The 21,538-nt window shown below is 38.0% G+C and overlaps 1 protein-coding gene across 1 annotated transcript in view; it reads left to right on the forward strand.

Annotated features, from left to right (window-relative positions):
* The window catches only part of LOC106877485 (intermembrane lipid transfer protein VPS13D), a 177,964-nt gene that overhangs the window by 45,652 nt on the left and 110,774 nt on the right, over positions 1-21,538 (forward strand). Inside the window, exons 3-9 of the mRNA XM_052966707.1 lie at positions 1,804-1,881; positions 3,186-3,298; positions 4,835-4,912; positions 5,300-5,383; positions 9,916-10,032; positions 16,039-16,164; positions 17,662-17,703. Of these exons, the coding sequence (XP_052822667.1) occupies positions 1,804-1,881; positions 3,186-3,298; positions 4,835-4,912; positions 5,300-5,383; positions 9,916-10,032; positions 16,039-16,164; positions 17,662-17,703 (638 nt within the window). The remainder of the gene's footprint in view (positions 1-1,803; positions 1,882-3,185; positions 3,299-4,834; positions 4,913-5,299; positions 5,384-9,915; positions 10,033-16,038; positions 16,165-17,661; positions 17,704-21,538) is intronic.

The following is a 21,538-nucleotide window of genomic DNA, read 5'->3' on the forward strand; positions in this document are numbered from 1 at the left end:
TGGGCGCGGTCGTTTCCAGCTTCGCCTTACTGATTTGTGCCGGGGGCATGTGAACAAAACATCGGACTGACTCCTGTGCAGGTGGCACGTAAAAAAACACCATTTGAGCGTGGTCATTGCCAGTACCGCCAGACTGGCCCTCGTGCTGGTGGCACATAAAAAGCACCCACTACACTCTCGGAGTGGTTGGCGTTAGGAAGGGCATCCAGCTGTAGAAACTCTGCCAGATCAGATTGGAGTCTGGTGCAGCCATTTGGTTTGCCAGTCCTCAGTCAAATCGTCCAACCCATGCTAGCCTGGAAAGCGGACGTTAAATGATGATGATGATTTCTTTCTTTCTAATGCCAACAATTCCTCTTTTATTTGGTGGTCTTACTGAGCACTTTGTCATCTCTCCCTGTAACTGTTCAACTTAAACGCTGTTCTATGCAGAAAGAAAAGCTCTTGTCTCTCCTGTTTAACAAAGTATCTTCTGCTATAACCCCAGGTCAACCAAAGCCTTGTGAATGGGTTTCATAGACGGAAACTGTGTGTATGTGTGTCCTTGTCTTGACATCATGTGATGGCTGTAAACAAGCATTATTATCATACAAGCAGTGTTATTCGTATCCATTCTTCTGTGAAAATATGTCTAGCCATGGGGAAATATTACCTTGTTAAGAAAGGAAACAGTTGAAGGTTGGTGATAGGAAGTGCATCCAGCCAAAAAAAAAGATGTCTCAATTAATTCCATCTCACTCATGTGAGCATGGAAATGTAGACAGTAAATGATGACAACTACAGAAGGGTCAGTTGTTGCAGACAAGGAGAGTAGTCATTTAAGTTGATCACATTATCTCAATGCCTAGCCTTTCAACCGACTAAAAATTGCCAAATCTCCCTTTACTCTCTTAAAAAAAAAATGGATGATATAGCCCCTGGACACACTGTCTGAAGAACACATTAAACAATGTAAGCCTTGATACACAGTTTATAATAATGAAAAAAAAAACAAAAAAAAAACAGTATGATCAAGGCTAGTATACTTTCTGTTATAGATCTACATGTTCAGGACTGATCTGGCGTTAAGCAACAACTAGTATGAATTTCATTGAAACTCTTTCTCCAGATGGCTGAATGATAGTTTCAGTTACAGAAGTATTTGATTTCTGACCACTGAAGTATGGAGCTGAATGCTTTTTTTTTTTTCATCATTCAATTGTTTTATCATCTCTCCTAGACTACTAACAGAAAATAAAATCAGTGGTATCATTTGTTGAGATGTAAAGGTGTTTTTTGGGGGTTTTTTTTACTATGATAATGTGTACATCATCGAATTAGTTTCAATATATTAGTAGTATTATTGATTCTGGAAGGATGGAAAAATTAAGCTGACTTCATTGAAATTTGAACTCAAAATATTAAGGGATGAAACTTCACATGAAGGCATTTCATCTGATGCTCTGATATTTCTGTAAAGAACTGTTCGATTGATTTTCTATCAGCCTTTCTTTGAAGTTCATATCCAGTGAACTATATTTAATCTGTTTCATCCAGGTCACTACATCTTTTGCATTCTCTGTCCATGATTTCACTGGCATGTATTATTAACCATCGGCTGATAACATCTGCTTCAGTAGTTAATAGAAAATGCTAAATTTCGTACCCAATTCTCACAGACACGATATTTTGAAAATATCTTTTTCTTTATCTATGTCAGAAAAAAAAAAGAGAGAAAGAGAAAGAGAATCTTGTTTTCTTAATCTTGTTTTATAAATTTGTTTAAAATGGTTCCTAACATATATATGTCATTTTGTTTTTTAGGTGCTGTTCAGCTTGATGATCTCATCTTGAAGAAAGATGTCTTTAACCAGTTTGGGCTGCCTTTGCAGCTCAAGAAAGGTCTGTGTTATTTTTTTATCCATAAACTTATTTACTCTTTTATTGTTTTATTGGTTCTTATGAGTTATCATAGACCTGTTAAGGAACCAGTATCCATTTTGCTGAAGCCATTGTCCTACATTTGGTATTTGAGTAAGGGAGTTTGATGCTATTACCCACTGCGTTTCTGAGACTATAATATTGGTTCATCTGGTCTCTCATACAGTAGAATGTCCAAGTGTTGACATCTATCTGTGCAAATCCGTTATATTTTACAAGATGATCTTGAAGATATGTTTGAACTCTAAGCTATTACAGTATCTGGTCCTAATTCAGAGAGAGAGAGCAAGAAAGAGTTTTTGTAATATGCAGTTGGCATCTAGTTTCAGGATTTGCTTCTTGCAGTGCCAAAGTTTAATTTCAGTCTCAGATCTTCTATTTATAAATGAAATCATATCTCTGCTGTCTTCACTCCAGAGACTAGTTCTGTTTCTGCATAGAGAGTGTTCTCCATGTCAGACTGTCTCTTACTCAGAAGTACAATTGACATTATGAGGTGATCATTATTAGTAGCATAGCGATATTCCAGGTGGCTGAGATCAAGTGTTTTTTAGTGAACCCACAGGACTTGTCAGGATTTAGCTTTCACAAAGACACAATGGTGCTTCATTTCTTCATCCACCTCCATGTCAGGTCTGTAGGTAGTAGTCTGTAAAATTGGAATCTACTGGTTGATCAGCAGCTATTTTTGATTCCATTGATTTAAATGCCAATTGTATTTATGTTTTGTTAGAATGAAAAACTGATTTAGCTTAGATAAGGCAGGATTTTTACAGCTGAATACATTTCTTGTTGCCAACCCTTAGAGATTTTAAAATTGTATTGTTTTTGCATTTAATTTTCATTCTGTTTTAAATTGTCTCATATTCAATTCTGAATTGCCTGTTTTGATCTTAGATAATTTTTAGCTCATAAGATATTTATTCTTTTGTGATCATTTAATAGTTTGGCTGTGATTATTACTTAGCTGAGTTTCCCTAATTAGTGAATTTTATTAGTTCCAAATAGATGAGACAGTAAGTTTTATAACATTTTTAGTGTTGTTGGATGTGACATTTTACCATATAGTCCCATTTATAAGCCTTGTCTTGATAGTTCATGTGTATTGGCTGTTTTGTTTTAACAACCCATGTGTATGGGTAGTTTTAATTAACTGTTTTCAGTTGAAGTATTTAATTCTTGCCTAATTGCTAAATACATTCAGTTCTCAGATCATATTTTATTCATTCACGTCACTCTCTGTGTGATCGCTTTTTACATTGCAGGGATGATACGTAAGATCACCTTAAAAATCCCAGTGACACGGATTCACAGTGAACCATGGGTCATCACAATGGAAGGTGTCTACATCATTGTCGAACCTATGAAACATGCAGATGTAAGTATCAGTTTATAAAAATATTTTGTTCTCTGCTGCTTTTTGATGCGATATAATTCCAGTCCTACTGCCATGCATTTGTTGACGATTTTGCGAGCTGGCAGAATTGTTAGCTCACCAGGCAAAACACTTAGTGGCATTTCATATGTATTTACATTCTGAGTTCAAATTCCACCAAGCTCAACTTTGCCTTTCATCCTTTTGTGGGGGGGTCAATAAAATAAGCACCAATTGAGTACTGGGGTTGATGTAATTGACTTACTTCCTCCTCTGAAATTGCTGGCCTTGTGCCAAAATTCTAAACCAATTTTGTACTAAAGCCATTATTATGTCCTTTACAATCTTTGAAAATACATTGGGTACAGGCATAGTTTTGTGAGTCAGAAGTTCACTTTGTAGCCTTACAGTTCCAGTTTCAATCTCACTGTGCAACATTTTGGGTAAGTGCCTTTTCCCACAGCCTCAGTTCAACCAAAAATTGTAAATTTTGGTAGACACTAACTGTACTGAAGCCTGTCGTATGTGTGTGAATGAATAAATATTCCCATCATTATGGCTGAGGGTCAATAGAGACCTCTGATACAACCAATATTCTTTGCCACACACACACTGCAATCCACTCATTGTGACTCCATGCTGTCTTTGGGATGAATAGGGTTGGTGGTACTTGAGTTATCTTCCAACCTGGTTTACTGTCAAGTTTTCACTTCCTTAGCCTTCACCTCTTTGCAGGCACTCACAAGTAGTAATGGCTTAAGCCCAGAGGAGTTGTCCTTCTTCTAGTTTGGTTACCTTTCAAGGCTGCTGAGGTCAGACTGCCACTCAGTTATATCCCTTGTGTAGCTGTGGACACAGTAGTACTTTCTCCTAGAGACATACTTTCTCTTCCAGTGGTCTTACAATACACCAAACACTAACCTGGAATTTCTATGTCCCTGTGTTTATATGTGTATATATATCATGATCATCATTGTTTAACGTCCGCTTTCCATGCTAGCATGGGTTGAACGATTTGACTGAGGACTGGCAAGCCAGAAGGCTGCACCAGGCTCCAATCTGATCTGGCAGAGTTTCTATAGCTGGATGCCCTTACTAACGCCAACCACTCTGAGAGTGTAGTGGGTGCTTTTACGTGCCACCAGCACGAAGGCCAGTCAGGAGGTACTGGCAACGGCCACACTCGAAATGGTGTATTTTACATGCCACCTGCACAGTATGTATACATGCACACACTCACATGCTCATGCGTACATTTCTGTCAGTGTACAATGGCAAAATTAGTACTAAGTATAAAAAGATCTTGCGATATTTCGTCCCTATTCTAGTTATTTCTCTTTATGCTTAGGTTGACTTTACCCTTCTGCCTTATGAGGTCATTAAAATAAGCACTATATACATTGCTGGCTTGATATAAATCAACTCAAACCCTTAAAGGTGGTCTTCCAGTATAGCTGTAACCAAATGTCTCTAAAAGAATAAAGGAACAGCCTATCTTGAACCTTAATTTATCCTTATTCTTTTCTTTTACTTTTGCAGTGTGATAAGATTGAACGGAAAAAACTCTACCAAAGTTCAAAACAACTTGCCCTTGAGACTGTTGATGATATGTTAAAGGTAAATTAACATTTTTTGTCATTAAAAACAAAATCATTTTAAGAATCTGTTAATAATTGATGTCTTTTGGTTCAGTACAAAACCAATACTGTTGAGAACCAGATTTAATACTTTCCAGTATTTAAAAAAAATTATTTAATTTCATCTTCCCAGTTCAGGTTTTTAATACAAAATTTTGCTGGCAACAAACTTTTACTTCTAGAATCAACGAATAATACCACCTCTAGAAGTAATTTAAACAACTATTTAGCCTTTCATTGGGGTGGGGGGGGGGAAGTTTATATTATTTGTGACAAATCATTATTTGATAGTTGCTTATTCTCTTTTTTTTTTCTAAAATACTTTGTAAATCAGTTGTTTTATTTTTTAATTATTTGTCTTTTGTAGCAATCTGGGAAAGCAAAGGCTTCTTCAAGTTCTTGGCTTGTCACTCTAACATCTGTGGCAAGCAACATTCTTGAAAACTTGCAGGTATTTAAGAATATCCTCTTTTTACTGTTATACTTGTTCACTTTTTCCTTCATTACATTTAAGTTCTTCCATGTTGTTTTTCATCCTTCTTTTATCGTCATTATTGTCATCATCATACTTATCATTATTGTTTACAGACAATTGTTCTACACTAGCATTGTTGTTGTTGGCACTCCGTCGCTTACGATGCCAAGGGTTCCAGTTGATCTGATCAACGGAACAGCCTGCTCATGAAATTAACGTGCAAGTGGCTGAGCACTCCACAGACACGTGTACCCTTAACGTAGTTCTCGGGAATATTCAGCGTGACACAGTGTGACAAGGCTGACCCTTTGAATTACAGGCACAACAGAAACAGGAAGTAAGAGTGAGAGAAAGTTGTGGTGAAAGAGTACAGCAGGCTTCACCACCATCCCCTGCCGCAGCCTCGTGGAGCTTTAGGTGTTTTCGCTCAATAAACACTCACAACGCCCGGTCTGGGAATCGAAACCGCGGTCCTATGACTGCGAGTCCACTGCCCTAACCACTGGGCCATTGTGCCTCCACCTACACTAGCATAGGTTGGATAGATTTCCTGAGGTAGTGTTTTATAGTCAGATGCCCTTCCTGTTGTTAGCTTTTTCAATCACCTTTTGCAATGCATAGGGATGTGTCATGCCTATTCTAAGAACAAGCTATACACAACCAGGTGATGGTAATTAAATTATTCATTTTGCAAGTTTGTTTATTATTGTTGTTTGGTTGAAGATAAGCAGTGCTCACAGTCTCTCTAAGCCATCTGAGACTGGAGAATGGTCTGTGTATGTGTGCGAAGAGTTTTAGCAGCTTATCTTCTTGGCTACTTATTTCAGCCTTAATCTCTGCAACTTGTTGTTCTTTTGGTAGTCCTGGTGGTGATGGTGGTAATGCCAATGTTAGTGAAATACTGTTTTAACTCTGCTTTGGACTAATTCCAAATATAATTACTTTGATTTCTATGAAAATGGATGTGGTGATGTACATAAGTAACTACTTCGTATAAAGATAGAATCATTGACAAAAGTTGAAGTAGAAAGAAGACATGGTGGCGGGGAAATACTGGTGTTAGCAATTAATGTGTATTTTCATGGTCATTGCTCTGACGAACTTTCTGGTCTAGTACTCTAAGACCTTTACACATGTTACCCACTTCTCTTTCCAGGCACATCATTTCTCTGTTGATCTTCCTGTTAGTCATAAGACCTATTTTTTTCTAATTGCTTTTTTTCTTGAACTGCTGCTTTCTGGAATTCACTACCATCATCATCATCTTTTCCACTGATCTGTGATTTTCAGTCCTTTAAGCTTTCTTATTTCTTTATTGCTCACAAGGGGCTACACACAAAGGGGACAAACAAGGACAGACAAACAGATAAAGGATTAAGTCGATTACATCGACCCCAATGCATAACTGGTATTTAATTTATCAACTCTGAAAGGATGAAAGGCAAAGTCGACCTCGGCGGAATTTGAACTCAGAACGTAACGGCAGACGAAATACCGCTAAGTATTTCGCAAAGTATTTCGCCCGGTGCGCTAACGGTTCTGCCAGCTCACCACCATTAAGCTTTCTATCAATCAACATCTTTTACTTCTTTGTAGTCTCTTACATTACAGTGGCCTCGAGCCTTATTTGGGAGAAAATTGTTAAACCAAAGGAAAATATGTTATTGCGATGACAGTGTATAAATGTCCTGAAAAATGTGTCTTATTGTTGCTGTACTGACCACTTCCCAGTAACAAATGATGATAAATCTCTGCACCATGCAGTAGGCTATTTGCACCATTAAACTCTATACCTACCGAGAGATGAGTTTTGCTTCTCAAAATAGATATTTAAAGGAACTAAAGATTCAAGACACACTCGTGCATCATTTGAAACATAGACATTAAGTAAACTAGCAGAGAAGGTGTCAAACATGATTATTTGGTGGAAGTAAGGGATGTAAGGAAATGAGATTGGTGTTCCTGCAGCAGATAATGCTGTTGAACTGAGATATTGATGATGGTGGTGGTGCCTATGGTGACAACAGCAGCAAAAATAATAATTTATATAATTGCTTATCTGTATATTTTATAATAAATTACTTGAGATTAACGGATTGACCTCAAAATAGTTATTAAGTGCATCACATCCAACTTTTATAATTTCAGTTAACAAACTAAATAGTTTACCTGCATTCCTTTAAAGAAAACAGGACTTGTCATCCTAGTGCAACAATTACAAAGGGCTTTCCTTATTTCATTATAATAAGGCACTAAGCTGGTAGAATCATGAGCATGTCGGACAAAATGCTCAGTGGCGAAATGCTTAGTTGCATTTCTTCTGATTCTTTACTTTCTGAATCCACATACCGTCAGGATCACCTTTGCTGTTTATCCTTTCAGGATTGATAAAATAAAGAACCAATTCAAGTAGCAGAATTGATGTAATCAACTGAACTCCCTCCTGCTAATTTTACTGGCTTTGTGCCAAAATTTTAAAAGAATTATTTCTATTTAATGTTTGGTATGCTGAGAATCGTCTACGCACAGTATATATATAGTGATGTGAATCTATTCATCTCTTTCTTCAAAACAGTTTGTTCCCTAAAATAGTTTTTAAATAGCAATATCCACATCTTGCCCCTGGACTGGTTCTTGTGCGGGTGGCACATGAGATGCACCATTTTGAGCGTGGCCGTTGCCAGTACCGCCTGACTGGCTCCTGTAGGATTTTCGAGCGAGATCGTTGCCAGTGCCCCTGGACTGGCTTGTGCGGGTGGCACATAAAAGACACCATTTCGAGCGTGGCCGTTTTCGTGCGGGTGACACGTAAAAGCACCCACTACACTCTCTGAGTGGTTGGCGTTAGGAAGGGCATCCAGCTGTAGAAACTCTGCCAAATCAGACTGGAGCCTGGTGTTGCCATCCGGTTTCACCAGTCCTCAGTCAAATCGTCCAACCCATGCTAGCATGGAAAGCGGACGTTAAACGATGATGATGATGATGATGATGATGGATAACTCAAATTGGTTATGATGCTGCTAGTTTAGAATTAGCAAAGAATTCTGACACATTTCACTTATTTTATTTATTTAAATCTTTCTGAGAGCCATTAAATGGTATTTAATTTTGTAATTGGAGCAAAATGTCAGTTGTTTGTGGCATGTTATTCTGTCAGACAGATTTTTAAATAATTGAAGAATTTGGTTGCCAAATATAAGTAATATACTTCAAACTGTTTTTATCAGAAATAAAATATATTACTTGGGAATGAATTTTTTTTTTTTTTTTTTTTGCACCATGTCTCATTAAAATGTGTCCTCTTTTTATGCAACAAAAGTATCTTTAAATGTTTTTGCAGCATAGAAAAAGGATATTCTTTTCATTTTAATTCTGGGAATGAATGAGAATAAAGTATTGATCCCCTGTATTCTTTTAACCTTTCACTGGCTTTGGTCATTGTATTTTGGCCATGCTGGGGCATAGCCTTCAAGGATTTTAGTTGATTATATCAAACACAGCAATTTGTCTGGTGCCACTCGCCATTTCATATTTGAAGTGGACCTGTTATTCAAGTAAATTGAGGCAGGGAGTGTTGTATGTGATGCCTAGGGGTCTAAACCTAATGATTGCAGTGAGATTTTTTAAAACTTAACTTTATGTAGTCACCGCAGTCAATAATCCAGCACCTTAAACTCAACTACTGTTTCTTGATGGAGAAAAAAAAAAAACTATGTTAATGAATAATTGGTCATTCAGTTCTATAATTAAGAGATGAGGAATTATGTACATTGTTTACATTTGACGGATATTTCTCCTCATCTTGTTTGTTAACACAATGTTTCGGCTGATATTCCCTCCAGCCTTCTTCAGGTGTTTTGGGGTAAGTTTGAACCTGGGTTCTCATTCCTAAGGTATTTTTTGATATTATTATTATTATTAGTGTTCAGGTCACTGCTTGGAATTGAACTCGGAATCTTGGGGTTAGTAGCCCGCGCTCTTAACCACTATGCCATAATAATAATAATAATAATAATAATTGATTCTGGTTTTATTGGCCACAAGAGCTAATATAAATTAAAAACATGTAAGGACAAAGACAGGACGAAGGTGACAAAAGGTTTTGTCCGAAAAGAAAACATTCGTGTAAACAAAGAAAATCAGAGAAAGATATAACAAATAAAACTCCCAATAGGGGGAGGCGCTTAAAAGGTTACACGTGGATAATAATAACATCGAAAAATACCTTAGGAATGATAACCCAGGTTCGAAATTTCTCCAAGACGCCTGAAGAAAGCTGGTGGGTATATCAGCCGAAACGTGTTAACAACAAACAAGATGAGGACAAATATCCGTCGAATGTAAATAATGTAACTGGTCATTGTTGAATATAAAAGTATTTGGAAAGAGTAGGGAAATAAGACATGTTATATAGCTTTATAAGTTTTCATGTAATTATTAAAATCAGAATTGTTTATTAATTTTTGTCTGGTATTAAATGTTTGTTAAAAATAATATTCCAATTTCAGCTCCATGTCAACGATGTCCACATACGGTATGAAGACAGTGACCTGAATCCTTCTCATCCCTTTGCTGTAGGAATTGATTTGGACAGTCTTATAGCACAGAGCACTGATGAAAATTGGGTCAGTAATATATAATGTCTATATTGATTTCTTCTCGCAACTGCCAAACTTTTATTCACTGACACTATCCCTCTACTGAGCTCTTCCCCTGTTTCGTTTCATTGCTCTTATAACAGTCCCTACTCTTCTTATCTTATTCACAGTTTCCCAGCCACTTCTCTTCACCACCTCTCCATTTTATCTAATTCTTCTTTATATCTTGGTCTCTCTTTTTCATTATGTTTTCACCTCAACTAAATCCGCCAATGAGGGAGCCACTATGTGGTCAGTCAGCCTGCTTGAAATCCCAGCCAAATTTTCCTCAAAGTGTACCCTCCTGTCTTAAAAAAAAAGGGGATAGATACATTAAATAACATAATCCTAAAAAGTACCATCAAGTTATATTTTGACTCCTGGTGGCCATGTGAATCATCCGCAAAACTTCCTCGACACATTAGAAGTCAGTTGGCCATTACCTTTCTCAGAAGCTCCATCTATCTTACCGGAATAATGAAACTCTGTCATATCTGACAGGCTTTCACACACAGTTTCTGCCTTGTAAATTCCACTTACAAGGGATTGGTCAACTGAAACTATCAGAAAAGTGCTTATCCACAGTTTCATACAGGATGATTGAACCTACGATCACATGGTTGCAAAGCAGTCCTCTTAACCACACCTAATGTAATATTAGGTACAGCAATATGGTAGTGAACTGGCAGAATCATTAGCATTCCTGGCAAAAAAAAAATGCTTAGAGGCATTTTGACCATCTTCATGTTCTGAGTTCAAATTCCCCCTGGGTCAACTTTGCCTTTCATCCTTTCAGGATCAATAAAATTTGTATCAATTGAATGTTGGGGTTGTTGTAATCGACTTACCCACTCCACTGAAATTGCTGGCCTTGTGCCAAAATTTGAAACCAATATTATATACAGCTGTAAAGACAAGATAGTTATAGCCATAGGTTTGCTCATTCCAGAATGACCTGGTGCTCAGCAACAAAGCATCAAGCTGGCAGAATCATTAACACATTGGACAAAATGCTCAGCAATGTTTCATTTGGCTCTTTACAATCTGAGTTCGAATGTCGCTGAGTTAACTTTGCCTTTCATCCTTTTGGGGGGGTCAATAAAATAAGTACCAGCTGTGCACTGGGGTCAACTGTATCGACTAACCGCTTCCCCTGAAATTGCTGGTCTTGTGCCAAAATTTGAAATCATTAATTCAAACTAAATATTTACCGAGTTAATCTCTTCCATTTGTTATTATCTCTTAGTCTGGGATTGCAAGTTTCTATTCTATTCTGTTGATGGCCATTGATTGATTGAGTTTTATTCATCATTAAGAAAATGCTTCCTATTTTTATATTTGTCTTCTCTCCTATTGCTAAGCCATATACAAGGGCTATTCATTTACAAGGTTACAATCTATATTTCTTGAAATAATTCAGACTTGTTTAAACTTGAATCCATCACACATCAGATAAGAGAGTTTGAAATATAATTGCGAGCATTCGGAAAAAAAATATCATTTCCATTCCTATTTACTTTACACTTAGAAATACCAGCTTTATTTTGTATGAGACTGTTTAAAAAAAAAAAGAACTCTTTCTTAATATGGCAACTTGATTGTCATTACCATCATTTAATGTCCTCCTTCCATGCTGGCATGGGTTGGACAGTTTGACCGGAACCTGCACCAGACTTCTGTGTCTGTTTTGGCAGGAGTTTTACAGCTGGATCACCTTCCTAACACCAACCACTCTGCTGAGTGGATTAATGAAGAACACAAAATTAAGAGTTTTGTTTTTTTTATAGTATCTTTTATCTTTTACTTGTTTCAGTCATTGGACTGTGGCTGTGCTGGGGCATTTCCTTGAAGAGTATTCAAAGAAATTGATGTCAGTACTTATTTTTAAGTCTGGTACTTTTTTTTTTCTCGATTTCTTTTGCCAAATCGCTAAGTCATAGGGTCATAAAAAAACCGGTTGTTGAGTGGTGGTGGCATGAAAACACATCACATGACAGGCTTCCTTCCACAGAGTTTCTGTCTCCCAAATTCACTCACAAGGCATTGGTTGGCCTGGAGCTATAATAAAAGACACTTGCTCAGAGTACTGCACAGTGGGACTGAACCTTAGACCACATAGTTGCAAAGCAAGCTTCTTAACCACACAGCCATGACTGTGGTTGAGCATTATATAACTGATTTAGATGGTTGGCTTTAGCAATTTCATACAGTTAGATGGTGGAGGCGCAATGGCCCAGTGGTTAGGGCGGCGAACTCGCGGTCATAGGATCGCGGTTTCGATTCCCAGACCGGGCGTTGTGAGTGTTTATTGAACGAAAACACCTAAAAGCTCCACGAGGCTCCGGCAGGGGATGGTGGCGAACCCTTCTGTACTCTTCCACCACAACTTTCTCTCACTCTTACTTCCTGTTTCTGTTGTGCCTGTAATTCAATGGGGTCAGCCACTGTGTCACGCTGAATCATCATCATCATCATCGTTTAACGTCCGCTTTCCATGCTAGCATGGGTTGGACGAATATCCCTGAGAACTACATTAAGGGTACACGTGTCTGTGGAGTGCTCAGCCACTTGCACTTTAATCTCATGAGTAGGCTGTTCCGTTGATCGGATCAACTGGAACCCTCGTCGTCGTAAGCGACGGAGTGCACTGCCAACAACAACAGTTAGACGGCAGAGGGTTATGTTTGTAAATCACCTTTGTGTTTCAATTGTTTGCATTAGTTAGTATATTTGTGTAATCCTCTCTCAAACCATTGCCAAATCCTTTCCGTTTTAGCTTTCTTATGTTGAGAAATTTTACTCAACCTATTGTATCTCAGTTATTATCTGCCATCATTTTACAAGCATTTATTTATTCTTATAACTTAGTTCTTCTCATACATTTCCTTCACATGTTCTTGTGTGTAGTTTCTTTAAAGTAATTTCTCCTTCAAAGATACATCATTGATTAAATCTTAGAGAGTTAGATGATTTCTTGTATTAAGTAGCTTAATGACAGTTATTGTAGGATGTTTTCCCCTGTGTATTCAATCTATGTATTATACCATTTTCATTGTATAAGTTGCAATAGAATTCAAAACTGAGAGCACTTGCGAATTAATGTGAATTGTTCCTTTTAATAGAGATTTTGGTTCTGCATTTTGCTTCTCATTAACCCCTTTGTTACCATATTTCTGTTGAGATGCTCTGTGTTTCTTTCAATTATTTTAAATATAACAGAGAATTTAGTAAAATAACTCAGTTATCATTAAGCTAGTGTTAGGAACATAAATTGTGACTAAGGTTTGGTGGAAGATTTTAATTCAAAACTTATGAAAACAAAATATTTGTACTACAGAGCCAGAGGCGGTTTCAGCCGGTTTGGTAATGAAAGTGTTAAAGGGATAATAAGAGTAGCAAACGTATGTGACTATAATAGAAAATGAAATGGTTGTTTGCTGTTTATTCTTTGCAATAGAAACAACAATAGCAATAACAAAATTTTGTTTCTGCTTTACATCCATTTCACTATGTTTGCATCTCTCTTTTACTCTTTTACTTGTTTTAGTCATTTGACTGCGGCCATGCTGGAGCACCGCCTTTAGTTGAAGAAATCGCCCCCAGGACTTATTCTTTGTAAGCCTAGTACTTATTTTATCAGTCTCTTTTGCCGAACCGCTAAGTTATGGGGATGTAAACACACCAAATCGGTTGTCAAGCGATGTTGGGTGGACAGACACAAACACGCACACATATATACATATACATATATACGACAGGCTTCTTTCAGTTTCCGTCTACCAAATCCACTCACAAGGCTTTGGTCGGCCCGAGGCTATAGTAGAAGACACTTGCCCAAGGTGCCACGCAGTGGGACTGAACCCGGAACCATGTGGTTGGTAAGCAAGCTACTTACCACACAGCCACTCCTGTGCCGTCGTTGATAAATCTTTAAGAAAGAAAACCTGAATGGTTGTGGTGATGTAATGCTTATTGATTGTGAAACATAGAAGTATTGAGTAAGTGGCTCTGTGCCTTACCAACTCAGCCAAAAACTATAAGAGCTAAGTGGACAGATAGCTGTGATCTGGGAAATCTCAAATCTTCAAATATCAGTATTCAGTAAGCATAGTTAGTGGTTGACCACCCTCAAATACGTTCTGTTATAGATGAATGTTGCTAAACTGGCATTTGTAAACAAGGAAGATTGAGAAAGCTGTTATAATCCATACAACTTAATGTGACTAATGATGTCATTCTGTACAACTTTCTAAGACAATCATCTTAGTCACCCTTCATTCACAACTAAGTCCCTGCCATATCTCTGCTTTTATTTTCATTTATGTGCTGTTTGAACACAGGATGTGGGCATGGCTAAATGGTTCATAAGTTCACTTTGCAATCATAATGGTCATGGGTTCAATCCACAGAGGGCCATCTTGGGCAAGTGTCTTTTAGCATTGTTGTGTGTCAACCCATGCCTGGTAAGTGAAACTGGGCAGACAGAAACTTGTGTGCAAGCTCATTGGATTGATTGTACCTGTGAGTCAAAATCCAACCTTGTCATGCTGAATTGGTCTGAAAAAGATGCTAAAGGTACTTGTATCTATGGAATACTCAGTCGCTTGGACATTAATGCAATAAGTAGGTAATTCATTTGATTAAACAATTGAATGTTCACCATCAAAACAGTTGGGAAATCCTTCACATGAGCACACATGAACTGGGCATACTGAATATTGGATGAAAAAGTGTCATGTGATCTTGCTGGGAGGGTCCCCAAAGAAGTGGAAGGCCAATGAAAATGTGAGAAAGAGTGGGGTCAGATCTCAGACCCCTCTGGGATTTACTGAAGAAAAGATGCAAGATGAAGTTAACTGGTAATATAATGTGCTGCTGATCCGCCCAACACGTCTGACTTTTATCTGTACTTAATTCAATCAGTTATACCTCACTTATAATTTGTGTTCTTGTACAATTAAGAAAAACATTGTTGTTTTTACCTCTAGTTCTATTAATGATATGGCACCTGTGCGTGATCGTTTCCAGAGCAGTCTGGCTTCCGTGCCAGTGGCACGTAAATAGCACCATTTGAGCGTGATCATTACCAGCGTCGCCTTCCTGGCACTTGTGCCGGTGGCACGTGAAAAGACATTCGAGCGAGGTCGTTGCCAGTGCCGCTGGACTGGCTCCTGTGCAGGTGGAACATAAAATACACTATTTCGAGCGTGGCCGTTGCCAGTACTGCCTGACTGGCCTTTGTGCCGGTGGTACGTAAAAGCACCCACTACACTCTCGGAGTGGTTGGCGTTAGGAAGGGCATTCAGCTGTAGAAGCTCTGCCAAATCAGATTGGAGCCTGGTGTAGCCATCTGGTTTCACCAGTCCTCAGTCAAATCGTCCAACCCATGCTAGCATGGAAAGTGGAAGTTAAACGATGATGATGATATATATATCTCATCATCGTCATCATTTAATGTCCCTTTTTCCATACTGGCATAGGTGAATAGTTCAACAGGAATCAACAAGGACTACATCAGGCTCCAAAGTCTGCTTCAGTGTGGGTTTTACAGCTAGGTACCCCTCATAATGCCAACCTCTTTGCAGAGTGTACTGGGTACTTTGTGTGTGTGTGTGTATGTGTGGCACTAACACTTGTGAGATCACCAAGAACTCTCTAAACAAGACCTCTCAACTGAGTGAGCAAAATATGTGTGTGTGAGTGTTTAGAAGGAGGGAGAAGGAGGCCAGTCCCATTATGCATGGATATTATATATAGAGACTGTTAATTTTAGTTTAATTCATTGATGCATCCAAGGCTAGATATCATGGTTAAGGTATTCATTTTGATTCTGTACTTCACTTACCAACAAGAGCTAGTTAAACCGATTGACATCTTATCTGCCAATTTCAGATTGAACCTGTTTTCTGATTTGTGAAATCTTAAAGCCATACTCGATTCATTGTCATAAACTGTTTGGATTTGTACTGAAAATGTTTTATTTTCATTTTGTAGGTACCATGTTTTGTGTACAGGAATGTCAATGAAATGATGTTCAAACTAATGGAACTGAACAATTTATCATTGTATTTTGATACAAATGTGCAGTTAATTGGGGATTTACCTATGGCAAAAATTGTGGTAAGATGGTTTTGCTAAACTCTTATTTCGTTTGTAGTTCTTTAAACATTTAACAAAAATAATTTCATTGTTGATCTTAGATACAATAGTTTTGCTTTATGTTACTACTGTTTGATTTTTCTGTAAATAACCATCATCATCATCATCATTTAACATCTGATTTTCATGCTGGCATGGGTTGGACAGTTTGACTGAAAACAGGTAAGCCGGGGTTGTTGCACCAGGTTCCGATCTGATTTGGCAAGGTCTACAGCTGGATGCCCTTCCTAACGTTAACCACTCCGAATGTGTTGAGTGTTTTTGAAATGCTACCAGCACAGGTGCCATTGACCGGACACAGGCATTGGTCACAACTATGGGCTCTAGACCTTGCTTCCACACCTGAAACTTCTTCTCTAGTTCTTGTAGTGATTCAGCTATAAGAACAAGGTTATCAGCATAGAGGAGCTCCCAAGGGCAGCCCATCTTGAATTCCTGTTATTGCCTGGAGGACTATGATGAACAAGAGGGGGCTGAGGACTGATCCTTAGTGAACCCCTACTTGTACCCTGAATCCTTCACTATACTCGTTGCCAACTCTCACTTTACTGACAGCATCCCTGTACATGGCTTGTACAGCTCTCACCAACCACTTGTCTATCCCTAGTTTCCACATTGACCACCAGATAAGGGATCGGGGAACCAGGTCAAAGGCTTTTTCTATGTCAACAAAAGCCAAATACAGAGGTTTATCTTTGGCTAGGTATTTCTCCTGCAGCTGTCTTACCAGAAATATAGCATCAGTGGCGCTTCTCCCTGGCACAAAGCCAAACTGTGTCTCATCTAAACTAACTCTCTCTCTAACTAGTTGGGCTATGACCCTCTCCTTGACTTTCATCACCTGATCCCACAATTTGATACCAGAGAGGTTTTTTTCCTATGCTTTTAGTATATTTTATTGTGAATTGTAACTATGTGAATTCAGAGGGTACTAGTCCTTTGGTTAAAACATAGTTTGTTCTTGTCACCTGACCTATAATATGTTATCCCCTGTACCAAAGATACTCCCTCCCAAGTTTACTTGATTGCAAATACATGCCATAGAGAGGTTCAGTTTATTGTTGTAACCTATGAAGGATATTGTATTAAGTACCCAAGGGATTTGGAAGAATGGCTGGTCTTTAATGGCATTGGTTTTGATGTGTGCAGGAGAGTGAACTACATTGATACAAACTTATAATGTAAATGAATGATGGATGAAAAGAGTGTTATATGCTGCCCTGTTGAAGTATCTGTTGTTGAGCTTTTAAACTGAGGAAGACATGGGAAAGTAATGATAGATCTTGGGGTGTTGGGTCTTGTAGATGATATATGCAGGAATGAGACAAAAGTATGGTGTACTGCAGACTCACCCAATTCGTAATAGTTAGAAGAATGGGATGTTGCAATGTTCATTGTGGTGGTGGCATCAGCAGTTTCCAGCATTTGGTTAATACAGACTTTCTGTTTTATTTACAGTCATTATTACAAGGTGGAACAAGTCTGCGAGATGGATTTGATGTAAGTAACACTATTTTTTCGTTCATATTCTTAATTCCATTTCTTTGACTTCTCTCCAGGAATTATTGTCATGTATTCCTAACAGTTTCTATTTATTGTAGATTAAAGGGTAAAAAGTTTTTTTACTGACTTCACTATTCATTGTGTATTAATATTTCAACCAGATCTGAAATAAAAAAACAAAAAGAACTAAAACAAAGATGATGTGTTGTAAAAGACATAACTATATGATCTTTAGTTAATACTATATCATTCCAACGGTTTTGCTTGTTTTTACTTCCCTATATGTGTGTATGTGTGTATGTTGGTAAGAAACTATTGACATCATGGATTTAATTATTGGGATTCTAAAATTAGATTTAATTATGTAGCTACCATCACACACACACACACACACACACACACACATAATGAATTTGACTGACACACTTAATCATAAGAATGTTTTGAGCTCTTTCTTTACACACACAAACCACAATACATATGCATTGTATGTATATATATATATATATATATATGTGTGTGTGGAGGCACAATGGCCCAGTGGTTAGGGTAGCTGACTCGCAGTCGGAGGATAGCAGTTTCGATTCCCAGACCAGGTGTTGTGAGTGTTTATTGAGCGAAAACACCTAAAACACCACAAGGCTCCGGCAGGGGGTGGTGGTGACCCCTGTTATACTCTTTCACCCCAACTTTCTCTCACTCTTTCTTCCTGTTTCTTGAGTAAAGTTGCGATGGACTGGCATCCCGTCCAGCTGGGGGGGGGGGGCATACACCATAGAAACCTTTAAAAGGGCAGATAAATAAATATATATATATATTAATGTCTGCGTTTCACTCCACATGTATTATGTGTGTATATATATATATATATATACACACACACACACACACATACAGACACACATTGTTTTCATGTCAAGTTATACATAAATATAATTTAATATTAATTTGAACGAATGACTCAGTATTTTTTAGTAGAACATACACTTATCTTTGGAAGGAAAAGGTTGACAGTGACCTTCAAGTGTCAGCTTGCTAACTGTTGTCATAATAAACCATGACTTTGTAATCACTGTCAACTTTTTATTGTACAGTCTGTTGCTCCTCTCTCTCTCTTGCTGTGTGTGTATGTATATATATATATATATGTGTGTGTGTGTGCATATATATATATATATATATATATATATATATATATATATATATATATGCATGTCTTTTGGAACAAACAGAAGGAATAGAACTCAGTGTGTGTGTATGTGTGTCCACACATCTCTTTCTTCTCTCACTTTCCATGTAGTGAAGGCATGTGTTTACTTCTTCAAATCACCTTCTCCTCTGCCTCGATCAGTTTCTTTCTCTGGTCTATATCCTGTTCAGTTGAGGCGGCGGGGGTCTTCTTGTGCATGTACTTGGCAACCTCATTGGTGCTGTTGCTATGTAAAAAAAGCACTCAGTACACTCTGATAAGTGGTTGATGTTAGGAAGAATATCCAACTGCAGAAACCATGGCAGAGTAGCAGAAACGTTAGCACGCTGGGCGAAATGCTTAGCGGTATTTCCTCAGCCGTTACATTCTGAGTTCAAATTTGGCCGAGGTCGACTTAGCCTTTCATCCTTTCGGGTTCAATAAATAAAGTACCAGTTATGCACTGGGTTCAATGTAATCAACTTAATCCCTTTGTCTGTCCTTGTTTGTCCCCTCTGTGTGTAGCCTCTTGTGGGTAATAAAGAAATAAGAAACCATGGCAGAGTAGGCACGGAACCTGATGGTACCTTCTGGCTTGTCTATTCTTGTCAAACTGTTTAACCCATGCCAGGATGGAAAAAGAGACATTTAATAATAATGACTATGACCCTCCACCTCTTCATCATCCTCATCATCATCCTCATCCTCATCACCATCATCCTCCTCATCACCATCATCCTCCTCATCATACTTTAACATCTGTTTTCCATGCTGACATGGGTTGGACAGTTTGACTGGAGCTGGCAAGGCAGAGAGCTGCACAGTTTCCAGTCTGGTTTGGCTTGGTTTCTATGGCTGAATGCCTTTCCTAATGCCAACCACTTTACAGTGTTTGCTGGGTGCTTAAGCAATCCAAAGATTGTGAGTTTTGTGCTTTGCACTTATTAAGGTTTCATGATATGTAGTGTGTCTGCGTGTTTATGAAGTTTGCTTCACAATCACCCATAATTTTGGATATGATCCCACAGACTGGCATCACGAACAAATGTCTTCTCAGACTGACCAATACTTTGTGAATAGAATTGGTAGATTAAAAACTGTATAGAAGCCCTTCTCATATAGACATTTCTTTGTTTTTTTTTCTTAATCTTTGAGTCAGGATGGAAGGCTATGACCTATTACAAGGTCTCTGAAGCTCTTAGATGAAAATGAGGAAAGTATCCTCAAACTGGAAGCCTGACCTATATTCTTGCAACATATGGTGGTTTTAAAACTGCGTGATAAATTAAGTCGGCCAATATGTGAATATTGATTTTTACATGTCTTCATTCATACCAGATGAGCAAAAGCAATGATAATACAGTTCTATATTTAAGAGATAAGGAATTATGTACATTATTTACATTTGACGGATATTTGTACTCATCTTGTTTGTTGTTAACACAGCGTTTCGGCTGATATACTCTCCAGCCTTCATCAGGTGTCTTGGGGAAATTTCGAACTTGGGTTCTCATTCCTAAGTGGAGTAATAATCTCCCAGTCTGCTGAATAACAAGTAGCCAGCTGTTGCTGGTAAATGTAATTGGCATCCGTGCCAGTGGCACGTAAGAAGCACCCATAACACTCTTGGAGTGATTGGCATTAGGAAGACCATCCAGCTGTAGAATCAGCCTGGAACCTGATGCAGCCCTCCGGCTTACCAGTTCCAGTCAAACCGTCTAACCTATACCAGCATGGAAATGCAGACATTAAATGATGATGATGATGATATAAATATAAAATGTTAATTGATATGGTTTTCCCATAAATATGGCTTACGTATACATACAAATTTTTAGATATGAATATTAGAATTTACATAGCATTTTTATTCATATATACATTCACACAAATATCAATTATTACACACACACACACACACACACACACACTAAGCAAAATAGAAATACTTGAGCAACAGGAAAAAAAAGTAGATCCAAATATTCATAGAATATTTGGGTGGAATGTTTTCTATTCTAGTTATTATTTTGCCTTTTCCCTGCCTAATATTATTCTTAGATACTTTACCTGATACATTCATAATGAAGTCTTTCTCTTTTTTTTTTTTTATTTGTTAACCTTTGATAGTTAACCTGTATTACTGTGAAATATATTCAGAAGTAATTTTCATTGTTTTAGATTAGATTTTATCTTTTCTAATCTGTTCTGTTATTCTCAGTAATGTTTTCGCATAGGAGAAAAGAACTGGGGAATGAATTTAGCGAGCTTATAAAGTGGCAGTAGAATGGAACAAGTGTTGTTGTTGTTGTTGGCACTCCCGTCGCTTACGACGTTGAGGGTTTCAGTTGATCCGATCAACGGAACAGCCTGCTCGTGAAATTAACGTGCAAGTGGCTGAGCACTCCACAGACACGTGTACCCTTAACGTAGTTCTCGGGGATATTCAGCGTGACACAGTGTGACAAGGCTGACCCTTTGAATTACAGGCACAACAGAAACAGAAAGTGAGAGTGAGAGAAAGTTGTGGTGAAAGAGTACAGCAGGGTTCACCACCATCCACTGCCGGAGCCACCTGGAGCTTTAGGTGTTTTCGCTCAATAAACACTCACAACGCCCGGTCTGGGAATCGAAACCGCGATCCTA

Source organism: Octopus bimaculoides, chromosome 3 (genome assembly GCF_001194135.2).
Source record: "Octopus bimaculoides isolate UCB-OBI-ISO-001 chromosome 3, ASM119413v2, whole genome shotgun sequence".
Lineage (NCBI taxonomy): Eukaryota > Metazoa > Mollusca > Cephalopoda > Octopoda > Octopodidae > Octopus > Octopus bimaculoides.